The sequence below is a fragment of the Acipenser ruthenus genome, chromosome 51, assembly GCF_902713425.1.
Source record: "Acipenser ruthenus chromosome 51, fAciRut3.2 maternal haplotype, whole genome shotgun sequence".
NCBI classification, from domain to species: domain Eukaryota; kingdom Metazoa; phylum Chordata; class Actinopteri; order Acipenseriformes; family Acipenseridae; genus Acipenser; species Acipenser ruthenus.
Window position 1 is genome coordinate 5,084,784 of NC_081239.1, and position 23,989 is coordinate 5,108,772.

The 23,989-nt window shown below is 42.4% G+C and overlaps 1 protein-coding gene across 1 annotated transcript in view; it reads right to left on the reverse strand.

Annotated features, from left to right (window-relative positions):
* Window positions 1–20,743, reverse strand: part of LOC117407806 (butyrophilin subfamily 1 member A1-like) — a 36,665-nt gene extending 15,922 nt beyond the window's left edge. The window contains exons 1-2 of the mRNA XM_059015763.1: window positions 20,639–20,743; window positions 19,890–20,364 (exon numbers count right to left, since the gene is read on the reverse strand). Coding sequence (XP_058871746.1) covers window positions 19,890–20,334 — 445 coding nt within the window. The 5' untranslated portion in view covers window positions 20,335–20,364; window positions 20,639–20,743. The remainder of the gene's footprint in view (window positions 1–19,889; window positions 20,365–20,638) is intronic.
* Window positions 20,744–23,989: the final 3,246 nt, after the last annotated feature.

A 23,989-nucleotide genomic window follows, 5' to 3' on the forward strand; every position in this document is an offset into this window, starting at 1 on the left:
CAGTACTGACACAGGCTGAACACTACCCTGCTTCAATGAGACAGTACTGACACAGGCTGAACACTACCCTGCTTCAATGAGACAGAACAGACACAGGCTGAACACTACCCTGCTTCAATGAGACAGTACTGACACAGACTGAACACTACCCTGCTTCAATGAGACAGTACTGACACAGACTGAACACTACCCTGCTTCAATGAGACAGTACTGACACAGGCTGAACACTACCCTGCTTCAATGAGACAGTACTGACACAGGATGTACACTACACTGCTTCAATGAGACAGTACTGACACAGACTGAACACTTCCCTGCTTCAATGAGACAGTACTGACACAGGCTGTACACTACCCTGCTTCAATGAGACAGTACTGACACAGGCTGTACACTACCCTGCTTCAATGAGACAGTACTGACACAGGCTGAACACTACCCTGCTTCAATGAGACAGTACTGACACAGGCTGTACACTACCCTGCTTCAATGAGACAGTACTGACACAGGCTGTACACTACCCTGCTTCAATGAGACAGTACTGACACAGGATGAACACTACCCTGCTTCAATGAGACAGTACTGACACAGAATGAACACTACCCTGCTTCAATGAGACAGTACTGACACAGTCTGTACACTACCCTGCTTCAATGAGACAGTACAGACACAGGCTGAACATTACCCTGCTTGAAGCAATGAGACAGTATGGAAACTGTTTATTTAATTTTCTGCATGAGAATTAGGCTACACTATTGTTATAAGTGTTGGTTGCACTGTTTGTGATTATATTAATATGTAATTAAGTTAATTAGTGATGTGCAGGTGGGGACAGTAATTATCTGGCCTCCATGTTGGAATAATAGATGCATACATGACCCTCCACTATGTTTAATGAGGATACTGAATTAATGAGCAAAGCTGAATTTACAGCTTCCATCAATGTGTTTGTGGAAATATAATCAATAAAACAGTGCATTACCCCTCAGGCATGTAATGAGACAGTGCATTACCCCCCAGGCATGTAATGAGACAGTGCATTACCCCCCAGGCAACACATTCATAGGTGTCAAGATGGCAAAACACAACTGAATCCTGGACCCTTGCTACTAAAATTGATGAATATGTCAAAACCACTATGAGTTTCAACAAGACTAGAAAGGATTGCAAAAATCCCTGTGAGAGACACATGGTTCCTATAAGAGGAAAGGAACGAGGGGAGGGACTGCTGTGAAACCAGCGATTTATACCAGAGGTGCAAATCAAATTGTGGTGCCATTACACATGTTTACTTATGCACATATATATACTGTGTATATATATATATTGATGATAGATGTATAGATGATGATAGTTTCTCATTGGGTCTGGACTACTCACATCACACACCCCCCTCCCACACACACACACACACACACACTCACACACTCGTCCACATACACAGGAGAGAAGGTTTGTGTCGTGTGGGAGGTTGTGAGGGGGCTTGATTAGGACGGGGTTTGACCATTCAACACCAGTAATCTCTCTGGTGCTAAACTTTCAAAACAGTTCAGCATCAATTTTCAAAACTATGTGCACCCCTGCCAGGGCTTAACCCCACCCAGAACCGTTGCTTACTAAAGATCTTGTTTATTCAAATACATGCAAAAGACTGTAATTAGAAAAGTGTGTCATAAGTACAGCTGTGCACAAAATATTACTGACAACGGAGAGTTAGGAATGTTCTGTGTGTGGTTGGCTTATCTTTCCTGCCAGCATGAAGCTAGTTAGATCACTTCTCCATAGCAACAAATGACACTGCAGCCAGCAAATATTCTAATTGGATGATTACAACTTAACAACATTACATTTCTTTCAAGCATTTGTTTTGCATACACTGTTTTGGTTTTAAACACCAGACTCTCTGTGGTTAACTTTCAAAACAGTTTATCATCAATTTAAAAACGATTTGCACCTGTGTGTATTCATAAGCCAAAAAAATATCTGAACATAACCAACTCCGAGACAACATTGACTACACCTCTGCTCCAATTAGGAGTTTAAATAGATTCCAAAATATGAGAAATTGTCTCCAAACACAGGAGTGTCTCAGATGAAACCACACCCTCGTCCCACACCCAGGTCCTTTCCTCTTAAGGGAACAAGCCTCGAACATCTGTGCCAGAACAATCAGCTCCCCTCTGCACACACAAAACACTGTCCCCCTGTAGAACAATCAGCCCCCCTCTGCACACACAAAACACTGTCCCTCTGTAGAACAATCAGCTCCCCTCTGCACACACAAAACACTGTCCCTCTGTAGAACAATCAGCTCCCCTCTGCACACACAAAACACTGTCCCTCTGTAGAACAATCAGCTCCCCTCTGCACAGACAAAACACTGTCCCTCTGTAGAACAATCAGCTCCCCTCTGCACACACAAAACACTGTCCCTCTGTAGAACAATCAGCTCCCCTCTGCACACACAAAACACTGTCCCTCTGTAGAACAATCAGCTCCCCTCTGCACACACAAAACACTGTCCCTCTGTAGAACAATCAGCTCCCCTCTGCACACACAAAACACTGTCCCTCTGTAGAACAATCAGCTCCCCTCTGCACACACAAAACACTGTCCCTCTGTAGAACAATCAGCTCCCCTCTGCACACACAAAACACTGTCCCTCTGTAGAACAATCAGCTCCCCTCTGCACACACAAAACACTGTCCCTCTGTAGAACAATCAGCTCTCCTCTGCACACACAAAACACTGTCCCTCTGTGTGAACAATCAGCTCTCCTCTGCACACACAAAACACTGTCCCTCTGTGTGAACAATCAGCTCTCCTGCACACACAAAACACTGTCCCTCTGTAGAACAATCAGCTCCCCTCTGCACAAACAAAACACTGTCCCTCTGTAGAACAATCAGCTCCCCTCTGCACACACAAAACACTGTCCCTCTGTAGAACAATCAGCTCCCCTCTGCACACACAAAACACTGTCCCTCTGTGTGAACAATCAGCTCTCCTGCAAACACAAAACACTGTCCCTCTGTAGAACAATCAGCTCCCCTCTGCACACACAAAACACTGTCCCTCTGTAGAACAATCAGCTCACCTCAGCACACACAAAACACTGTCCCTCTGTAGAACAATCTGCTCCCCTTTTTTGCTTAAATTAAACAATTTATAACAGCCCTGCAAGAGCTGAATTGAAAGTGGGAAGAAGTGGAACAGCAGTCAGCCTGGACACCTGCATGCACAATACCTGACAGCCAGCCTGAACACCTGCATGCACAATACCAGACAGCCAGCCTGGACGCCTGCATGCACAATACCAGACAGCCAGCCTGAACACCTGCATGCACAATACCAGACAGCCAGCCTGGACGCCTGCATGCACAATACCAGACAGCCAGCCTGAACACCTGCATGCACAATACCTGACAGCCAGCCTGGACGCCTGCATGCACAATACCAGACAGCCAGCCTGGACACCTGCATGCACAATACCAGACAGCCAGCCTGGACACCTGCATGCACAATACCAGACAGCCAGCCTGAACACCTGCATGCACAATACCAGACAGCCAGCCTGGACGCCTGCATGCACAATACCTGACAGCCAGCCTGGACACCTGCATGCACAATACCTGACAGCCAGCCTGGCCGCCTGCATGCACAATACCTGACAGCCAGCCTGGACACCTGCATGCACAATACCTGACAGCAGCCAGCCTGGACACCTGCATGCACAATACCTGACAGCCAGCCTGGACACCTGCATGCACAATACCTGACAGCCAGCCTGCACAATACCTGACAGCAGCCAGCCTGGACGCCTGCATGCACAATACCGGACAGCCAGCCTGGACACCTGCATGCATAATACCTGACAGCAGCCAGCCTGGACACCTGCATGCACAATACCTGACAGCCAGCCTGGCCGCCTGCATGCACAATACCTGACAGCCAGCCTGGACACCTGCATGCACAATACCTGACAGCAGCCAGCCTGGACACCTGCATGCACAATACCTGACAGCCAGCCTGGACACCTGCATGCACAATACCTGACAGCCAGCCTGCACAATACCTGACAGCAGCCAGCCTGGACGCCTGCATGCACAATACCGGACAGCCAGCCTGGACACCTACGTGCACAATACCTGACAGCAGCCAGCCTGGACGCCTGCATGCACAATACCTGACAGCCAGCCTGGACACCTGCATGCATAATACCTGACAGCAGCCAGCCTGGACACCTGCATGCACAATACCTGACAGCCAGCCTGGACACCTGCATGCACAATACCTGACAGCCAGCCTGGACACCTGCATGCACAATACCTGACAGCCAGCCTGGACACCTGCATGCACAATACCTGACAGCAGCCTCCCCACCGCAGCTCCAAGAGCAAAGCCAGACGCTGGGAAACGACTCCAGGCTTGCATAGATGGGGCACTGCAGGCCTATTTCAAATAGTTGAGAGCTATAAGCTAGAAGGGGGGCTGGTGTTACCCCTGTGAGATCTAGAAGCTCAACATTATACATTGATGCATGCCAGTGCATCTGTCCTATTGAAAGATCTTCATGTTATAAATAGCAGGTTGTCTCTTCATCAGCTTAATTTCTACAGTCCCTCTCACCTCTCTGTGTAGAAACAGCTGGTAGCAAACTCAAGACAATGAGACAGGTCCTCCCCAGGAGTCTCATCTTCATAACACAAGCTCTGTTAATTGTAGCTGTGTGACACAAACAAACCAGACCCCATGTAGACTCCTCATGATTGCACTGTGAAGTACTGCACACCCACAGCCAGACTCCTGTATTCATATTCATCACAGGGTCAGACCGCTGCTCCACTGAGATAAATGTGTCAGACTGGCTCTGGAGCTGCCAGATAAGATGGTATAACACACAACGCCCACTGTAGTAATGGAGCAGTGTTAGGATACAGACTATACTGTACACTATCCCTCTTCAATACACAGCAGAACTGCAGAATCACACTATACTGTACACTACCCCTTCAATACACAGCAGAACTGCAGAATCACACTATACTGTACACTACCCCTTCAATACACAGCAGAACTGCAGAATCACACTATACTGTACACCATCCCTCTGCAATACACAGCAGAACTGCAGAATCACACTATACTGTACACTACCCCTTCAATACACAGCAGAACTGCAGAATCACACTATACTGTACACTATCCCTTCAATACACAGCAGAACTGCAGAATCACACTATACTGTACACTACCCCTTCAATACACAGCAGAACTGCAGAATCACACTATACTGTACACTATCCCTTCAATACACAGCAGAACTGCAGAATCACACTATACTGTACACCATCCCTCTTCAATACACAGCAGAACTGCAGAATCACACTATACTGTACACTACCCCTTCAATACACAGCAGAACTGCAGAATCACACTATACTGTACACTACCCCTTCAATACACAGCAGAACTGCAGAATCACACTATACTGTACACCATCCCTCTTCAATACACAGCAGAACTGCGGAATCACACTATACTGTACACTACCCCTTCAATACACAGCAGAACTGCAGAATCACACTATACTGTACACCATCCCTCTTCAATACACAGCAGAACTGCAGAATCACACTATACTGTACACTACCCCTTCAATACACAGCAGAACTGCAGAATCACACTATACTGCACACTACCCCTTCAATACACAGCAGAACTGCAGAATCACACTATACTGTACACTACCCCTTCAATACACAGCAGAACTGCAGAATCACACTATACTGTACACTACCCCTTCAATAGACAGCAGAACTGCAGAATCACACTATACTGTACACTACCCCTTCAATACACAGCAGAACTGCAGAATCACACTATACTGCACACTACCCCTTCAATACACAGCAGAACTGCAGAATCACACTATACTGTACACTACCCCTTCAATACACAGCAGAACTGCAGAATCACACTATACTGTACTCTATGGAGCGCTCTGTAACATCTGTGTGTTAACCTTCAAATAAATAGACTTGATCTAACTCAACGCACCTCGGATTGAATTGTTTGGGGTTAGGTGAACCTCCAGAATTCGTCCCTACACAGCAATTACAAAAAAAAAAATACATCACAGTATCTAAACCTGTTTAATGATTAACTGTTACAATACCGTAGCTTGCTTCACTCACTTTGTTTTGGCTGCATTGTCGTCGGGTGAAACTGGAGGAAGCGCTGTGTAACTGCACAATATAAGACACACTGATTTGGCAGTAGAGATTTTATTATTTTTTTTTAAATGTGGATTGTGACAGATATTCAGATAAATTGTAACATTGAAGAGATGGGCTTTGTATTAGAGGCTGTGTTGTCCAGTGGTTAAAGAAAAGGGCTTGTAACTAGAAGGTCCCCAGTTCAAATCCCACCTCAGCCACTGACTCATTGTGTGACCCTGAGCAAGTCACTTAACCTCCTTGTGCTCCATCTTTCGGGTGAGATGTAATTGTGACTCTGCAGCTGATGCATAGTTCACACACCCTAGTCTCTGTAAGTCGCCTTGGATAAAGGCGTCTGCTAAATAAACAAATACTAATAATAATAATAATAATAATAATAATTAGAAAACTGGTGACAGAGTCGGAAATCGCGCGTGACGGGCAAGTGTATTAATTTGTTACATTATCTATCTCAATGGGGATTGATTTTATTCTTAATAAAAGGATGGTAAAATGCGATTGACATGTATCTGGGTAACGGATAACCGAGTGCTGACTATGTATGTGGGATATGCATTCCCATCAAGGATCACAGAAGAGAGGGAAAAAGAGAAGAGAGGGAGAGGAGAGGAAAGAGATGAAGGGAAGGATGGGGGAGAGGGGGAATGAGAAAGGAAGTAGAGGGGGAATGAGAGGAGGAGAGCGGTAGAAAGGGAGTCTGCCGTCCAGATGCTTTTAGTGAAATTCATTTGAACCTTTAGGAGATTAACACAGAGGTGACCATGGACACAGGTGTGAGGAGCCGTGACATTCCACACACTCTAGAGAAAAAAATACTCTACAGTATTTCATTTAAAAATTGGACAAAACGCATTACATTGTTTACAGTCCAGGTCGCGGATGTACCAGCTAAATCTATAGAGCACCCCGGCCCCACATTTATTTCCATTTCCACACTGTATTGTAGATTATTGTCTGCTCTGTAATGAAAGCTTCATCCATTAATCCGGGTTCATACACTTTTTCAAACATCAAAATTCCATACTTTCTTCTAGACTTCCATTTGTTTTTCCCAGACTTGTGTTTTAGTTTCTACTAGTTTTTCAATAGTTATCCACATAGGCGGGCAGCCGCAGAGCATTATAGCTTTTTGATTCAGAGCAGAAGTTGCTCCTGGTTTTCTAAAAGTATTTGTTAGAATCTGGAGGTGCATATCTAGCAAGAGACAATGCAGGTATGCAAAAGAGAAGTAAGATACAATCTAAGAAATGACCAATATTTGAGAACTACGTTGCATTATTTACAAAGAGAATATAAAAAGTTGTATACTGCAAGTATACTTATGTCAAAATAGGATATTATTATGTGACCAATAGGATACTAAAACCTGACAATTTTGGCACAAGTATACATGCAGTATATTACTTTTTTGTAAGGGATGAGATTGGATTCTGAGCCAAACTTCTTTACACCCTCTGTTAAATGTTGAACACTCTGGGAGGTGAAAAATAACAGAAATGAAATAACAAATGTGCAAGTGTGGTATATTAAACATACAAGTCAAACACTAAATACAGCACACCCTCGCTAGAACAACCCTGTTTGGGTCCAAAGCCTTTTGTTCACTATAGTAAAAGGACAATCCAAAACAAACAATATAAACTGTTTTGTTTCAATTGCAAAAGTTAATTTAAATCTTGGTTCATTATTTAAAAAAAAAAAAAATCAATGTTGCTTTGCCGTGCCGGTTGCATAGAGCTGTACGAGTGAACATCAGCAGCAGTTTGATTTTAAAATCAGTATTTAATCGTATAATGAAGGCCATATAGCGAGGATGTAAATAGTTCACTCAGCTAACGGTTTGGACCCGAGACAGTTGCTGCACTCGGTACTGTAAGTTACAAGCAAGCACCATACATTTAAAATAAAATTACCGGTACGTTTTATTAATCAAATTAAAGCAATGAAAAAAGCGATGTTAACATGCTACGTTTATACAAACCAAGGGGCTGCAGAAAGAGTTTATTTTTTTTTTTTAATCCGAGTCGGTGATAATAAGGGCCTGTTCACACTGGAGCTTTTTTTCGTACTCAGTACGGTTCGGTTCGTTTGGAGAGCAGTGTGAACATCAAAGTTCAATTGGCAAACAAACCGAACTGAACTGAACTGAGACCACTAGAAGAGATGGTCTCGGACCGTTTGGCAAAAGAACTGAGTTCGGTTCGCTTAAAAAACGTGAATGTGAACACTGGATGGTCTCGGTTCTTTTGCAAACAGGAAATGAACCCGGTAGATTTGGCTGTACAGTAGTGTACAGTTACTGCATACACAAACAGGAGGTAAAAATGTCCAGATGAGTGATATGGACAACGGGGGAAACAACGGCATTGTTAGAAATTTGATCAGAAAAAAATTAAAATAAAAATCAGACTGACAAAACCCAATGTATTTGCTGTAATATCAACATACCTGGGAATTTATTAAAATTACCGTGGCTCCGGTTGGCTGGTGCGATTGCTATAACCTCTTTTAAAAAAGAAAATCTGTTTTCTTTATTTTTGTAGAATTGTTCAAGTTCATGTTGAATGATGTGAACTGCCTCCAATCGCTTTCATGATTCATCATTGACATTGGAAAAAAAAATCACATTTGCAGAAAATACAGCTGCATGTGGATTACTGTATACGATGTTGTGCGAGGGAGTGTGCAAGCACCAACTTTATTATACAATATAGCACAGTATGCAAGTTAAACATTCCGTTTTTGGCTCGTTGTCCAGTTTTTAACAAACGTCTGTTTGTTAAAGTTATGCTTGGTGTGTACGTAAATATGTTTACCAGTGCTGCTGCTGCTGCTGCAAAAAAAAAACTAAAATACAAAGTATTATATTAAAAAAAGGACCAGATTTTTTTTCTAAATTGTTATACGTTCCTGATTTTGGTTTAGTAAACTTAAAGAAAGAAAACAATGCTCTACAGTAGGATGTCCGTCTCAGAGTTTGCCAGATAGTTCCCAGGTATGAATTAAGTGTTCTCTGTTGTCTTGCATAAATGAAATAAAACACAATTTATTTATTTATCGCTGTACACACTCTATGCTAATGTTTTACACGAGGAGCTATATCCCTAAACAATATCTGTTGTCATTATTACAATATCGTAGTATTTTTTTTCAATATACGAGGATTTTATATAAATGAAAAAAAGCAAAATGTTAAACAATATACACAGTAGCTACTGTACTGCTATTGTAATTGAATATTTACATAGTGTGAAGAAGCAATGCCAGAAAATGGAAACATCCGATGGTTATTACTAGTATTTATTTCTTAGCAGACACTCTTATCCAGGGCGACTTACAATTGTTACAAGGTATCACATTATTTTTACATAAAATTATTATAATTTTTTTTTACACATTATTTTTACATACCATTACCCATTTATACAGTTGGGTTTTTACTGGAGCAATCTAGGTAAAGTACCTTGCTCAAGGGTACAACAGCAGTGTCCCCCACTGGGGATTGAACCCACAACCCTCCTGTCAAGAGTCCAGAGCCCTAACCACTTCTCCACACTGCTGCCCTGACTATTTCAATATGAACACAAGTGAACTGAGTCCTGGGAAATCATGGAAGTGAACCACGAAAACAAGCCCCAGTTAATTTCCAAACGAACTCAGTATGTTTGTATACAAGGCAAGTGTGAACAGCTAGCACATTGATACATTGCTTCAAAACAAACAAACCGAACTGAGGATGTTTGAAATGAACCCAGTGTGAATACACCCTAACTATCGTATTCGATTTTTTTTTTTTTCCTGGGTTGGGAAATAACATTAATGATTTAATAAAGGTAACAACAAGATAACACAATGTGAATCTCGGTGAGCAGAGTACAGTAGCTTGTAATTCCAGTCTGTAACTTTGTTTAAAAAATCATAGCCTTGGCTGTCGTAGACTCCATTTTACCCTTCGTTTCACTGGAGCAGACAGAGTCATGTGACATATACCAGTGCACTGACTGGATAGGATTGCTTTTGAGTTGTCAGGGCGTTGTCAGGGGTGTTACACGGGGCAATCCTCACAGAATTTGGTCACAAGCAACATAGCTGCTACTAGTAAACTGTCTAGACAGTTACTGCTAGAGCTGCTGACCCGCTTTAGAGATCAATTATTATTAATAATAAAAGTAATCGCAGAATCATTTTCATTCTCCCGTGATGCTAGTAAAATTCCAGACTTTTTCAAGACTTTCATAACGGAGATGTGGTTTTTCAAGCATTTTCAAGCCCTGGAAATCAGTTTTGCATTTTTCCATACTTTTTCCAGTATTCCAGACTAGCGTACGAACCCTGATTAATAGTCATAGCTCAGCTACATTTTCATTGGGAATTTGTCACCAAGTGCAAGATATTACAAAAGAGCAAGAAAGAGCCAGGGATGAAACCGCTATGACTTTCTGTACCCAAGATCCGTACACATGCCTGCTGCACTGCTATTACTCGGGGCACTTTACAAAAGCAACACAAACACAAGCATGGACAATGCACACTGCAAAGCGACACGTCATGCAATATTTACTCATTCATGTCATAATACAGTCATGCAACACTATCAGTTTTCATACGTTTTTGAATCGTGATGTCTTTACAAGACACATCCTCCAGGCGGTTGCCCAGTAAGGACGCTGCAGTCTCGTCTCTGGGATGCTACATTAGGGGTCTGGATACACATTCCTGTCAATTTATTTATTTTCAAGTTAATGAAGTTCAAATGTTAAATCCTGAAACTCATTTCCACACTGAGTTATTGATTTCTCCTGACTTGTCCATCAGATGAGGTGTGGAATAGTTTCCTTTCTGCATATTCCCACTCCCAGGCACTGACAGCAGAGAAGCCTCTTGTGACGTGTCTGCGTCTCTGCCCACTTTGACAGAGAGCAAGAGAGTGGATTTGCATTTTTACAATTTAAAATGCATGCTCATAAGAGTGATACACAAAACATACATGCTGAATAAATGGACCAGAAAGAGTTAAGAGTGATACACAAATCAGTATTTAAGGTTTCTCTCCTCTGTGAATTCACTGGTGTTTTGGAAGGGCTTGTTTAAGAGACACAGTTTCTCTCCTGTGTGAGTTCGCTGGTGTGAAACAAGGCTGTCTGACCAACTGAAACTCTTCCCACAGTCAGAGCAGTGATACGGTTTCTCTCCTGTGTGAGTTCGCTGGTGTCCTTTTAGGCTTCCTAACTGACTGTAACTCTTCCCACAGTCAGAGCAGTGATACGGTTTCTCTCCTGTGTGAGTTCGCTGGTGTGAAACAAGGCTGCCTAACTGTCTGAAACTCTTCCCACAGTCAGAGCAGCGATACGGTTTCTCTCCTGTGTGAGTTCGCTGGTGTGAAACAAGGCTGCCTGACCGACTGAAATTCTTCCCACAGTCAGAACAGTGATACGGTTTCTCTCCTGTGTGAGTTCGCTGGTGTAAAACAAGGCTGTTTGACCGACTGAAACTCTTCCCACAGTCAGAGCAGTGATATGGTTTCTCTCCTGTGTGAGTTCGTTCGTGTAAAACAAGGCTGTTTGACCGACTGAAACTCTTCCCACAGTCAGAGCAGTGATACGGTTTCTCTCCTGTGTGAGTTCGCTGGTGAAAAACAAGGCTATTTGACTGACTGAAATTCTTCCCACAGTCAAAGCAGTGATATGGTTTCTCTCCTGTGTGAATTCGCTGGTGTGCAACAAGGATGTTTGACTGACTGAAACTCTTCCCACAGTCAGTGCAGCAATACGGTTTCTCGCCTGTGTGTGTTCGCTGGGTGAAACCTTTCCCACAGTCAGGATATTCTCCACCGTCTGCCCTCGCTTTAGCTGCTGGACTGGAACCTGGAAAACATGAACAGGAAAGAAAGTAAGAGGGGCTGCTTGTAGGCTTAAGGTTGGTTCATAATTCAGACTCCGACATAATTTGTGGTCGGAGTCGAGGGTCTCTGACCCTGTGTGACAGGTCACACAGACTCTTGCGACATGCGTCTTTTTTGGAAAGTCGTACAGCCTTTTCTCATGCGTCTGTGACCTGAAATCGCATGGGGTCTGCGCTGGATGTATCGCATTCATCTGCAGTGATGTATGAACCAACTCTCAGGGCATGTGCAGGGCCGGATTAACACATAGACAAACTAGATATACAGATAAAACTTGACTTCACTGACGTTCAAATCGAGGCATGCATCTCAAAATCAAATTGTCCTGAAGGGTGTTATGCAGATTTCTGTAACCCATAGGATTGTGTATCCCCTGTGCAGAGGCAGTTTCTCAAAGATCGCTGGATGTGCACGTGCGATATTTCTGTGCCCGAGCCCCACTGTGTTGTCAAGCACTGCCATGGAGTTCAACAACGGTGGAGGAGTGGATTAAAGCATATGAATTTCAGCTGTGGGGGCTTGCACTGGGTTACACCAGCTTAAAGTTAAAAACTTAGAGTAAGTAGCGGGGTTCCAAAAATATAGCGTTCCACATCCCCATGTGTTGCTACAACTGTATTTTTGTTTACGACTGTAAGTCACCTTGGATAAGGGCGTCTGCTAAGAGAAGAAGAAGAAGAAGAATGATAATAATAATACTGTTTAAATAACGTACCAGTCATTTATTTTCAATGCTAACATCATGACAACTTTTTACACATAACTTTAAAGTATGTTTCAAAGGTCTTTTCAAAATGCCCACCCTAGTGCACTGATAGCGTCAGGATTATTGCCAACATTATCAGGTAACACAGCAATAGTGACCCATGACGTGGTACGGAACAGAAAAAACAGAGCACTTAAGGTTTTTTGTTAGGGGTGGGAATTTCGAATAATAAGATATTCGAATATACCAAAAATGAAAGTTTCGACTCCTCAACCTCTAATTACTCATAACAGTGACAGGTCTTTAGAAAGTATTAGCAGCAACCACACATAGGGACGCTGTGGCAAAGTGGGTAAGTGAGTGCAGGTGAAGGTAATGCAGCAGTGCAGAAGAAAACAGACAGACAATTCTATCCAGGTGCAAGAAAACAGACAGACAATTATATCCAGGTGCAAGAAAACAGACACAATTATATCCAGGTGCAAGGGTGTGTATTGGTTTCACAATGTCCAGAGGCTGACGGCAATCAGCTGTAAATAATACTGTTGTAAAGCGATACAGTGATGTGTATCACTTCAATTAGAATCCCTGGGTTTGACCCGTAACAAAAAGTCCCGTTCTTTTAACACCCACACGTAACACAAAACACAGACACATTTCTTTAGTGAGTGATTTTAGTGCTTGTGGTGTGTAATACAATTTGTTGTGGTGAGGGAAGTGCTGGTGTCTGGGTTTGATGCTGGCCTGCGGCTACAGCTCCGGATCGTGTTAGTAGTCTTAGAAACAGACAAACTGTTTACTAGACAAACGAACAAATACAACACTCACTTTTTTTGTTAGGGGTGGGAATTTCGAATAATAAGATATTTGCAGGCGATCTGATTCAAACATTCAAAATCCTAAAAGGTATAGACAATGTTGACCCAGGGGACTTTTTTGACCTGAAAAAAGAAACAAGGACTAGGTGTCACAAATGGAGATTAGATCAAGGGACATTCAGAACAGAAAATAGGAGGCACTTTTTTACACAGAGAATTGTGAGGGTCTGGAACCAACTCCCCAGTAATGTTGTTGAAGCTGACACCCTGAGATCATTCAAGAAGCTGCTTGATGAGATTCAGGGATCAATAAGCTACTAACAACCAAACAAGCAAGATAGGCTGAATGGCCTCCTCTCATTTGTAAACTTTCTTATGTTCTTATGCACAGGGACTATAGAAAGTCTACACCCCCTTGAACTTTTTTCACATTTTGTTGTGTCAGTGCCTCAGAGTTTCATGAATTTAAATGAGGATTTTTTCCACTTATCTACACACCATACTCCACACTGTTAAGATGATATACTACAAATACAAAACTGGAAGATCATAATTGGATAAGTCACCAACCCTGAGTTAATACTTAGTGGAAGCACCTTTGGCAGCAATTACAGCTGTGAGTCTGTTGGGATAGGTCTCTACCAACTTTGCACACCTATATTAGGCAATATTTGACCATTCTTCTTTACAAAACTGTTAAAGCTCTGTCAAGTTCCTTGGGGAGCGTTGATGGAAATTTTCGATTGGATTTAGGTCGGGGCTCTGCCACTCGATGACATTTACCTTTTTGTTCCTTAGCCACTCCAGTGTAGCTTTGGCTGTGTGCTTTGGGTCGTTGTCATGCTGAAAGGTGAACTTCAGTCTCAGTTTCAGGTTTCTTGCAGAGGGCAGCAGGTTTTCCTCAAGGACTTCACTGTACTTTGCTCCATTCATTTTCCCTTCTATCCTGACAAGTGCCCCAGTCCCTGCCGATGGGAAACATCCCCATAACATGATGCTGCCACCACCATGCTTCACAGTAGGGATGGTGTTCTTTGGGTGATGTGCTGTGTTGGGTTTGTGCCAAACATAACGCTTTGAATTTAGACCAAAAAGTTCCATTTTAGTTTTGTCAGACCACAAAACTTTTTGCCACATGGCTACAGAATCTCCTGCGTGTTTTTTTTGATTTGTGGAGTGCTTGGGATATTGTGGTCACATGCACACTTTGACCAGTCTTGGCCATAAAAGCCTGTAGCTATTGCAAAGTTGTCATTGGCCTCTTGGTAGCCTCTCTGATCAGTCTCCTTGCTCAGTCATCCAGTTTGGAGGGACGGCCTGATCTAGGCAGGGTCTTGGTGGTGCCATACAACTTCCACTTCTTAATAATCGTCTTGACTGTGCTCCAAGGGATATTCAAGGCCTTTGATATTTTTTTATACCCATCCCCTGATCTGTGCCTTTCAACAACTTTGTCCCGGAGTTCTTTTGAAAGCGCCTTGGTGCTCATGGTCTTTGCTTTGAAATGCACTACCCAGCAGAGGGAACCTACAGAAACTGCTGAATTTACCCTGAAATCACTACAATTTAACACAGGTGGAGGCCACTTAACTTGGTGTGTGATTTTGAAGGCTATTGGTTACACCTGAGCTAATTTAGGATTGCTATTACAAGCAGGTTGGACACTTATCCAAACAAGCTTTTTCAGTTTTTATTTTTAATTAATTTTCTACAAATTTCTAGAATATTTTTTTCACTTGGAAGTTGTGGGGTAGGACGGCACTGTAATATATATATATATATATATATATATATATATATACACACAGTAGCAGCAAAGGTTTAGCATTGCCCGGATAGTTTGCAGTGTAAATCTGAATGAAAGGTCACTTCTAAAGCCGTATCCACACCAGACAGAGCGACGCGAGTGAAGTCACCGAATGTCAATGTTGGAAAGGATCCAGAAGACTGGAAATAAACACATGACCCAGCCCACGCATTCCTATTGGACAAACTAGAGATGGGCTGTCTTTACAAAACAGGGCTTGTTTTGATAAAAGGTTATCCTGACCTCTGGCAACTCCATTGTAAAATAATATATATACACGTTACTACAATCTCAATTGTGTTTCTTTACAAATTCCTTTTGTGATCCTTTTTGTTAATTAACTTTTTAAAAGTATTTTAAAGTGCAGCATTATTATTATTATTATTATTATTATTAGTATTAGTATTAGGATTATTATGTTGTTGTTAAGCACTACATAATGACCATCTTGATTATTATTATATTATTATTATTATTATTATTATCATTATTATTATTATTATCCGTGTTATTATGTGCCGTTCTGCAAATCTATTTTTTGCTACACTTCTTCATAAACGCTGTTGAAGACTGTGACACATCAGATCATGTGTTTGAGTCATCTCTGATTTCATTTACTTATGAATGATTATATTTTCTATGCATTCAGACATTCTATCAGTAAACTAAAAACACGTATCCCCGAATTAGACATGAAGTGCTGTGTTCAGATAAAAGTGTTAACATCCTCACCCCATGGATGGGATGTGTTTTGAGGCATATGTTTGATGTCTGTCAAGGGTGTTAACCTTACTTCAGATTGGTCAGCTTCAAAGCGTTCTCAAAGCGACGTCGCTCGCATCACTCGCTGCTGGTGTGGATACTCCCATTTGACTGCAATGACTTCTAAATTATTTGCTTGTGTTGCTCGTGTTCCGTGTGGATATGGCTTAATAAACAAAAAGCCTTTTTTCAGTCGAGACGCCTTACATCCCCACTGCACACAGTAAAAGATGCACTGCTTGCTTGTTTCAGTCGAGACGCCTCACATCCCCACTGCACACAGTAAAAGATGCACTGCTTGCTTGTTGTTTCAGTCGAGACGTCTCACATCCCCACTGCGCACAGTAAAAGATGCACTGCTTGCTTGTTGCAGTCGAGACGCCTCACATCCCCACTGCGCACAGTAAAAGATGCACTGCTTGCTTGTTGTTTCAGTCGAGACGCCTCACATCCCCACTGCACACAGTAAAAGATGCACTGCTTGCTTGTTTCAGTCGAGACGCCTTACATCCCCACTGCGCACAGTAAAAGATGCACTGCTTGCTTGTTGCAGTCGAGACGCCTCACATCCCCACTGCACACAGTAAAAGATGCACTGCTTGCTTGTTGCAGTCGAGACGCCTCACATCCCCACTGCACACAGTAAAAGATGCACTGCTTGCTTGTTGCAGTCGAGACGCCTCACATCCCCACTGCACACAGTAAAAGATGCACTGCTTGCTTGTTGCAGTCAAGACGCCTCACATCTCCACTGCACACAGTAAAAGATGCACTGCTTGCTTGTTTCAGTCGAGACGCCTCACATCTCCACTGCACACAGTAAAAGATGCACTGCTTCCTTGTTTCAGTCGAGACACCTCACATCCCCACTGCACACAGTAAAAGATGCACTGCTTGCTTGCTTGTTTCAGTCGAGACGTCTCACATCCCCACTGCACACAGTAAAAGATGCACTGCTTGCTTGTTTCAGTCGAGAAGCCTCACATCTCCACTGCACACAGTAAAAGATGCACTGCTTGCTTGTTTCAGTCGAGACGCCTCACATCTCCACTGCACACAGTAAAAGATGCACTGCTTGCTTGTTTTTTGCCACATTCTGTGTTTTCTTCCAAAGTAGCAGATGGGTGCTGGCATTTTAGATGATTGAGAATGTACTTGTTGATTTACAATATGAAATGCTTGTGCTGCAGAGATTACATTGGATGGTGGTCTCGTTTAACTTTTTTCAAAATACTCACTGCTCATGTACTCCCTCAGCCAATAGCAGAGCTAGGTAAGGAAGAGCCCCGCCTCCTGTCAGTTATCAGTGAGGTGACAATTGTAGTGGCTGATCACTTTTAACTTGCTCCTCTGTCAAAATACCATGCCAAGCTTTTTCGGGTGTAGTTAGCTCATTTTTCCATTTGTTTTAGAAATTAACGAGTACTCAAAACTTGATCACAGTATTCGATTTGTAATTTTATTTAGAATACTTGATTTATTCAGACACCCCTGTTTTATGGATCTCTCTTCCTGCAGTGATTCAGAGTACAGATCTCAAACCTCAGTGCACTAGAGCAGCCATTTCTAAAAGAGCTTTGCAACAGATTAAAGTCATGTGTTAAAAGTTGTCAGGATGTGAACAATGAAAAGAAAAAAGACAGGTATGTTATTTAAACAGTTGTAGCAACACGTGGGGACATGGAACGCTATATTTTTCAGAACCCCGCTACATACTCTTTATAGCCTTTACTTTATGTGTAAAAGCAAAGTCAGTAAAGACTGACGCTGGTGAAACTGAGCCCTGGGATCAAAATCTGCCCTCAGAGTTCTCCTGTAATGTTTCAGGTCTATTTCCTCTAAAACACCCTACAATTATATATTTTTCAATAGCATTACTTTTAGGGGTGTTAATCATTCAAAGTTTAAACGGTTAAAAGTTAGCAAAGTGTCAAATGTTTTTAATTTTGCTTAACTGTTTAAACTTTGTCAAATGTGCAGTTCAAATATTAAGAACAGGAGGGTGTCTGCAAATAACGGCTACTCAGAGTTTTCTTTTGTTGTCTATTTCCTACCTTTGTCACGTGACATCATTGTCACTGGATATTCACCTCGCAATTTCCAGCATGCTTTTGCTTTCATGACTATCAATGTTATCTTCGGGAGATCTAAATAACCGAAGCGCTGTCTGGGCACATTGTGATATAAAGGGAGACTGTGCTCTGCAGAGCTTAGTTACAGCAGCAGTACAGGAACAATGTTAAAATATATGAAAATATAACTACTGGTGCTGGATCTAGTGAGGAGGAGGTGGAGCCCAGGCAAACAACAATGCAAGTGCATGGCTGGTAGTGCAGGAAACGTGATAAAACTCGGGCTGAAAACACAATACCATGGTTGATTACTGAGACGATCGCAACTGATTCAACAAGTTCATGTGTTTTGTTGATCCAGATTTGTAGTCTTGCTGGTTTGCATTAAATCCTTGAGTGCTTCGTGTGCTGCTTCGTGTGCTGGTACGGCAGATCAGTGCGTTGCTAGGATACACACTTCAAGCCTTTACATTCGTCTTGGAGAAGACCAATCACAAGCAGGACTACTGGATGCACGGCTTCTTGATTTAAAAATTAAGAAAAACACTTTTTTTTTATCTATTAAATCTACTAATTACCTTTTGTTTCAAAGCATGTTGTGTTTGGATTATATGGCAATACTATAGAAAAATAAGCTGAATTTAGTACAATTGTTACATTAGTCACGGTTTGTGAGATTAATTCAAATGCTTTGCTTTTGGATATAAAAATGTGAGCAGTATTGAAAAACCATAGTTCAGAAATTACTTCTGTTAAATACAGTATTTTAAATGATTATTACAATGTTAATCTGATGCAGACGCACGCATATTCTTTTCAGTTGTTAAATGTAAGTCCTTTGTATTTTTTGTTTTTTATATAATTGAAGTGTTCTCATTTGAATGCAACTCGTGCCTTTTTGTTTAACTATTATACACACACTGTTTTAGTTATTAGAGCATCTGTTAAAAAAAAAATATATAATGTTTGTTTATTTTGAAAAATAAAACCTCAATGCATGGATAATCATTGATAAATGTCTATACGATACTCAAATATGAAATGAGGGTGCCGACTGCACCTCGACTTAACAGGATCAACTGCATTTTTAAGGAGAGTTGAAAAGCTGAGGTAAAGCACTGAACAATCAGAAGACCTTTTTACAGACATATAGGCTATGCGATCATTTATAGAAAGCTATTTATTTAAAAAGATATAGCACTCTCAATGTTTTTACTTGAACGTTTAAACTAACTATTTGTAGAAGTCTAAAAGTCTAAAATAAATGAAACGGAATCAAGCACCCCTAATAACGCTACACATGTACAATAATATCCCTCTATTTAGACACTGAACATTTCTAATGTTATATACAGTACTTTAGCTCTTCTCCCCTTTGGTATAATCGGGTAGGAGTGCCCGTGTGAAAGGGGCTTATATCTGTATCTTAAGATCACCAGTAGTGAGTCCTATCCTGAACTGGTGTGAGTGGTACAGGAAAAACAAATAGCTAGTAATGTAACCCACATGCTCCCTCCCTCCCTCTCTGCCACACTATCACGCAATCTAGAATGACAATGTCACAGCTACTGGGAGTCACTCACCTGCTAGACTGCATTCTGAATGTGACTGCCCGTCTTCCTTTCCACCTCCTTGCATGCTGTTGGGAGAGCCTTCCTCTCCAGCGCCTTGCTCTCTCACACAGATTCTCTCCAGCTCAGGGATGTTTGGTTTGAAGTCCTCGGATTCTTCCTTCCCTGGTTCCATGTGGTCAAACTCTACTTCAGGGGGCTCCTGTTTAATATGGTTAATTTCCAGCACCTCTTCTTGTTTCGCAGGAAGGGGTTCTTCTGTCTGAGAGATCTCCAATTCACTGTGCTCAGCTTTAATCTCAGAGACCTGTGGCTGACTGCTGTCACATTGCATCTCACAGAGCTCCTGTTTAATGGGAAGGGAAGCCAGCCCAGAGAACTCCGCTCTAAAGGGGACAAGTTCAGGTTCAAAGAACTCCTCTTTAATCTGGACAGATTCCATCTCCACACTGTCCATGGCAGCACACAGGATTCTGCTTAGTAGCAGCTGAAAAAGAAATGCATTCATTTAAATATAGTGCTACTAAGGCCATTCACGGGACTGACAAAACCTGGCTTTAATAGCAGGGCTGGCTTTACTATTGAAGGGACACAGAATTTCTTGTAATACGTTTATAATCCCAGAGGATTGTACCTGTCTAATCTCAAGAATGATGGATGAAAGTTACTATAGTTCTCTTTTCATTTAATAAGTATGTTTGGTGTTTTATAAAACATTCTCTTAAAAGACCAATCAGCAAGGAGTCATTTTGTCCTCAAACCTTGGTTGTTAGGAGCTTATTGTTCCTTTTAGGAGGCTGTGTGGTCCAGTGGTTAAATAAACAGGCTTGTAACCAGGAGGTCCCCGGTTCAAATCCCAGCTCAGCCACTGACTCATTGTGTGACCCTGAGCAAGTCACTTCACCCCCTTGTGCTCCGTCTTTCAGGTGAGACGTTGTTGTAAGTGACTCTGCAGCTGATGCATAGCTCACACACCGCTTTGTGATGGTGGTCCACTATGAAAGGCGCTATATAAAACTAAAGATTGTTACTATTATTATTATTATTAGAATCTGTTTCTTGAAGGATCCCAGGGTGTCACTTCAACAACATTACTGGGGAGTTGGTTCCAGACTCTCACAATTCTCTGTGTAAAAAAGTGCCTCCTATTTTCTCTTCCAAATAGTCCTTTATCTAATCTCCACACACATACATAATGTAATGAGATGTAAGAGAGTAATAATTAAAAATAAATAAATCCCTAGAGAATTGTGTTTATTTATTACCTTAAAATAAGTACTACATATATAAACAGTGTGTTGCTGTGGCAATTGGTGATCAAAGAAATAATAAAGTAAAATAAAATCAATAAATAATAAGATCATCGCCTTACAGTGATGGCTTTGAAGTCATAATGCATGGCAAGTGTTATTAGGGAATGTTGTGTCGCGTTTTCAAGCGCGTCACTGAGCTGCGCTGCGAGGTTTGGAGACGCGCTTCTCCACAAGCTGCGTGTGACGTCAGAAAGACAGCAGCCACGAGCAGCCGGCGCGCGCTCCGGGTAACAGAACGAAACCCGTATTGACCCGCGAGACGCTTTCAGAACAATGAGAATCTGTCTGGAAACCCGCGAAGCTGTCAGCCCTGAAACACACAGACTGTGAATGAGAGGATGAGAAGAAAAACAAACACGCTGACACAGACACGCCGCTTCACAAATACAACACACACACACACACAAAAACAACGCGCTCCTACCACACTACAACCCGGACCTTTCAAAATAATACAATATAACAGCGCTCTGTAGTTTATAAACACATTGTAGAGCTCCATGCAGACTCTCTCACCTCCTCTCTGCTCTCCCTCAGTGTCTGAACGGATAAAACAACGCGCTCCTACCACACTACAACCCGGACCTTTCAAAATAATACAATATAACAGCGCTCTGTAGTTTATAAACACATTGTAGAGCTCCATGCAGACTCTCTCACCTCCTCTCTGCTCTCCCTCAGTGTCTGAACGGATAAAACAACGCGCTCCTACCACACTACAACCCGGACCTTTCAAAATAATACAATATAACAGCGCTCTGTAGTTTATAAACACATTGTAGAGCTCCATGCAGACTCTCTCACCTCCTCTCTGCTCTCCCTCAGTGTCTGAACGGATAAAACAACGCGCTCCTACCACACTACAACCCGGACCTTTCAAAATAATACAATATAACAGCGCTCTGTAGTTTATAAACACATTGTAGAGCTCCATGCAGACTCTCTCACCTCCTCTCTGCTCTCCCTCAGTGTCTGAACGGATAAAACAACGCGCTCCTACCACACTACAACCCGGACCTTTCAAAATAATACAATATAACAGCGCTCTGTAGTTTATAAACACATTGCAGAGCTCCATGCAGACTCTCTCACCTCCTCTCTGCTCTCCCTCAGTGTCTGAACGGATAAAACAACGCGCTCCTACCACACTACAACCCGGACCTTTCAAAATAATACAATATAACAGCGCTCTGTAGTTTATAAACACATTGCAGAGCTCCATGCAGACTCTCTCACCTCCTCTCTGCTCTCCCTCAGTGTCTGAACGGATAAAACAACGCGCTCCTACCACACTACAACCCGGACCTTTCAAAATAATACAATATAACAGCGCTCTGTAGTTTATAAACACATTGTAGAGCTCCATGCAGACTCTCTCACCTCCTCTCTGCTCTCCCTCAGTGTCTGAACGGATAAAACAACGCGCTCCTACCACACTACAACCCGGACCTTTCAAAATAATACAATATAACAGCGCTCTGTAGTTTATAAACACATTGTAGAGCTCCATGCAGACTCTCTCACCTCCTCTCTGCTCTCCCTCAGTGTCTGAACGGATAAAACAACGCGCTCCTACCACACTACAACCCGGACCTTTCAAAATAATACAATATAACAGCGCTCTGTAGTTTATAAACACATTGTAGAGCTCCATGCAGACTCTCTCACCTCCTCTCTGCTCTCCCTCAGTGTCTGAACGGATAAAACAACGCGCTCCTACCACACTACAACCCGGACCTTTCAAAATAATACAATATAACAGCGCTCTGTAGTTTATAAACACATTGTAGAGCTCCATGCAGACTCTCTCACCTCCTCTCTGCTCTCCCTCAGTGTCTGAACGGATAAAACAACGCGCTCCTACCACACTACAACCCGGACCTTTCAAAATAATACAATATAACAGCGCTCTGTAGTTTATAAACACATTGTAGAGCTCCATGCAGACTCTCTCACCTCCTCTCTGCTCTCCCTCAGTGTCTGAACGGATAAAACAACGCGCTCCTACCACACTACAACCCGGACCTTTCAAAATAATACAATATAACAGCGCTCTGTAGTTTATAAACACATTGTAGAGCTCCATGCAGACTCTCTCACCTCCTCTCTGCTCTCCCTCAGTGTCTGAACGGATAAAACAACGCGCTCCTACCACACTACAACCCGGACCTTTCAAAATAATACAATATAACAGCGCTCTGTAGTTTATAAACACATTGTAGAGCTCCATGCAGACTCTCTCACCTCCTCTCTGCTCTCCCTCAGTGTCTGAACGGATAAAACAACGCGCTCCTACCACACTACAACCCGGACCTTTCAAAATAATACAATATAACAGCGCTCTGTAGTTTATAAACACATTGTAGAGCTCCATGCAGACTCTCTCACCTCCTCTCTGCTCTCCCTCAGTGTCTGAACGGATAAAACAACGCGCTCCTACCACACTACAACCCGGACCTTTCAAAATAATACAATATAACAGCGCTCTGTAGTTTATAAACACATTGTAGAGCTCCATGCAGACTCTCTCACCTCCTCTCTGCTCTCCCTCAGTGTCTGAACGGATAAAACAACGCGCTCCTACCACACTACAACCCGGACCTTTCAAAATAATACAATATAACAGGGCTCTGTAGTTTATAAACACATTGTAGAGCTCCATGCAGACTCTCTCACCTCCTCTCTGCTCTCCCTCAGTGTCTGAACGGATAAAACCACGCGCTCCTACCACACTACAACCCGGACCTTTCAAAATAATACAATATAACAGCGCTCTGTAGTTTATAAACACATTGTAGA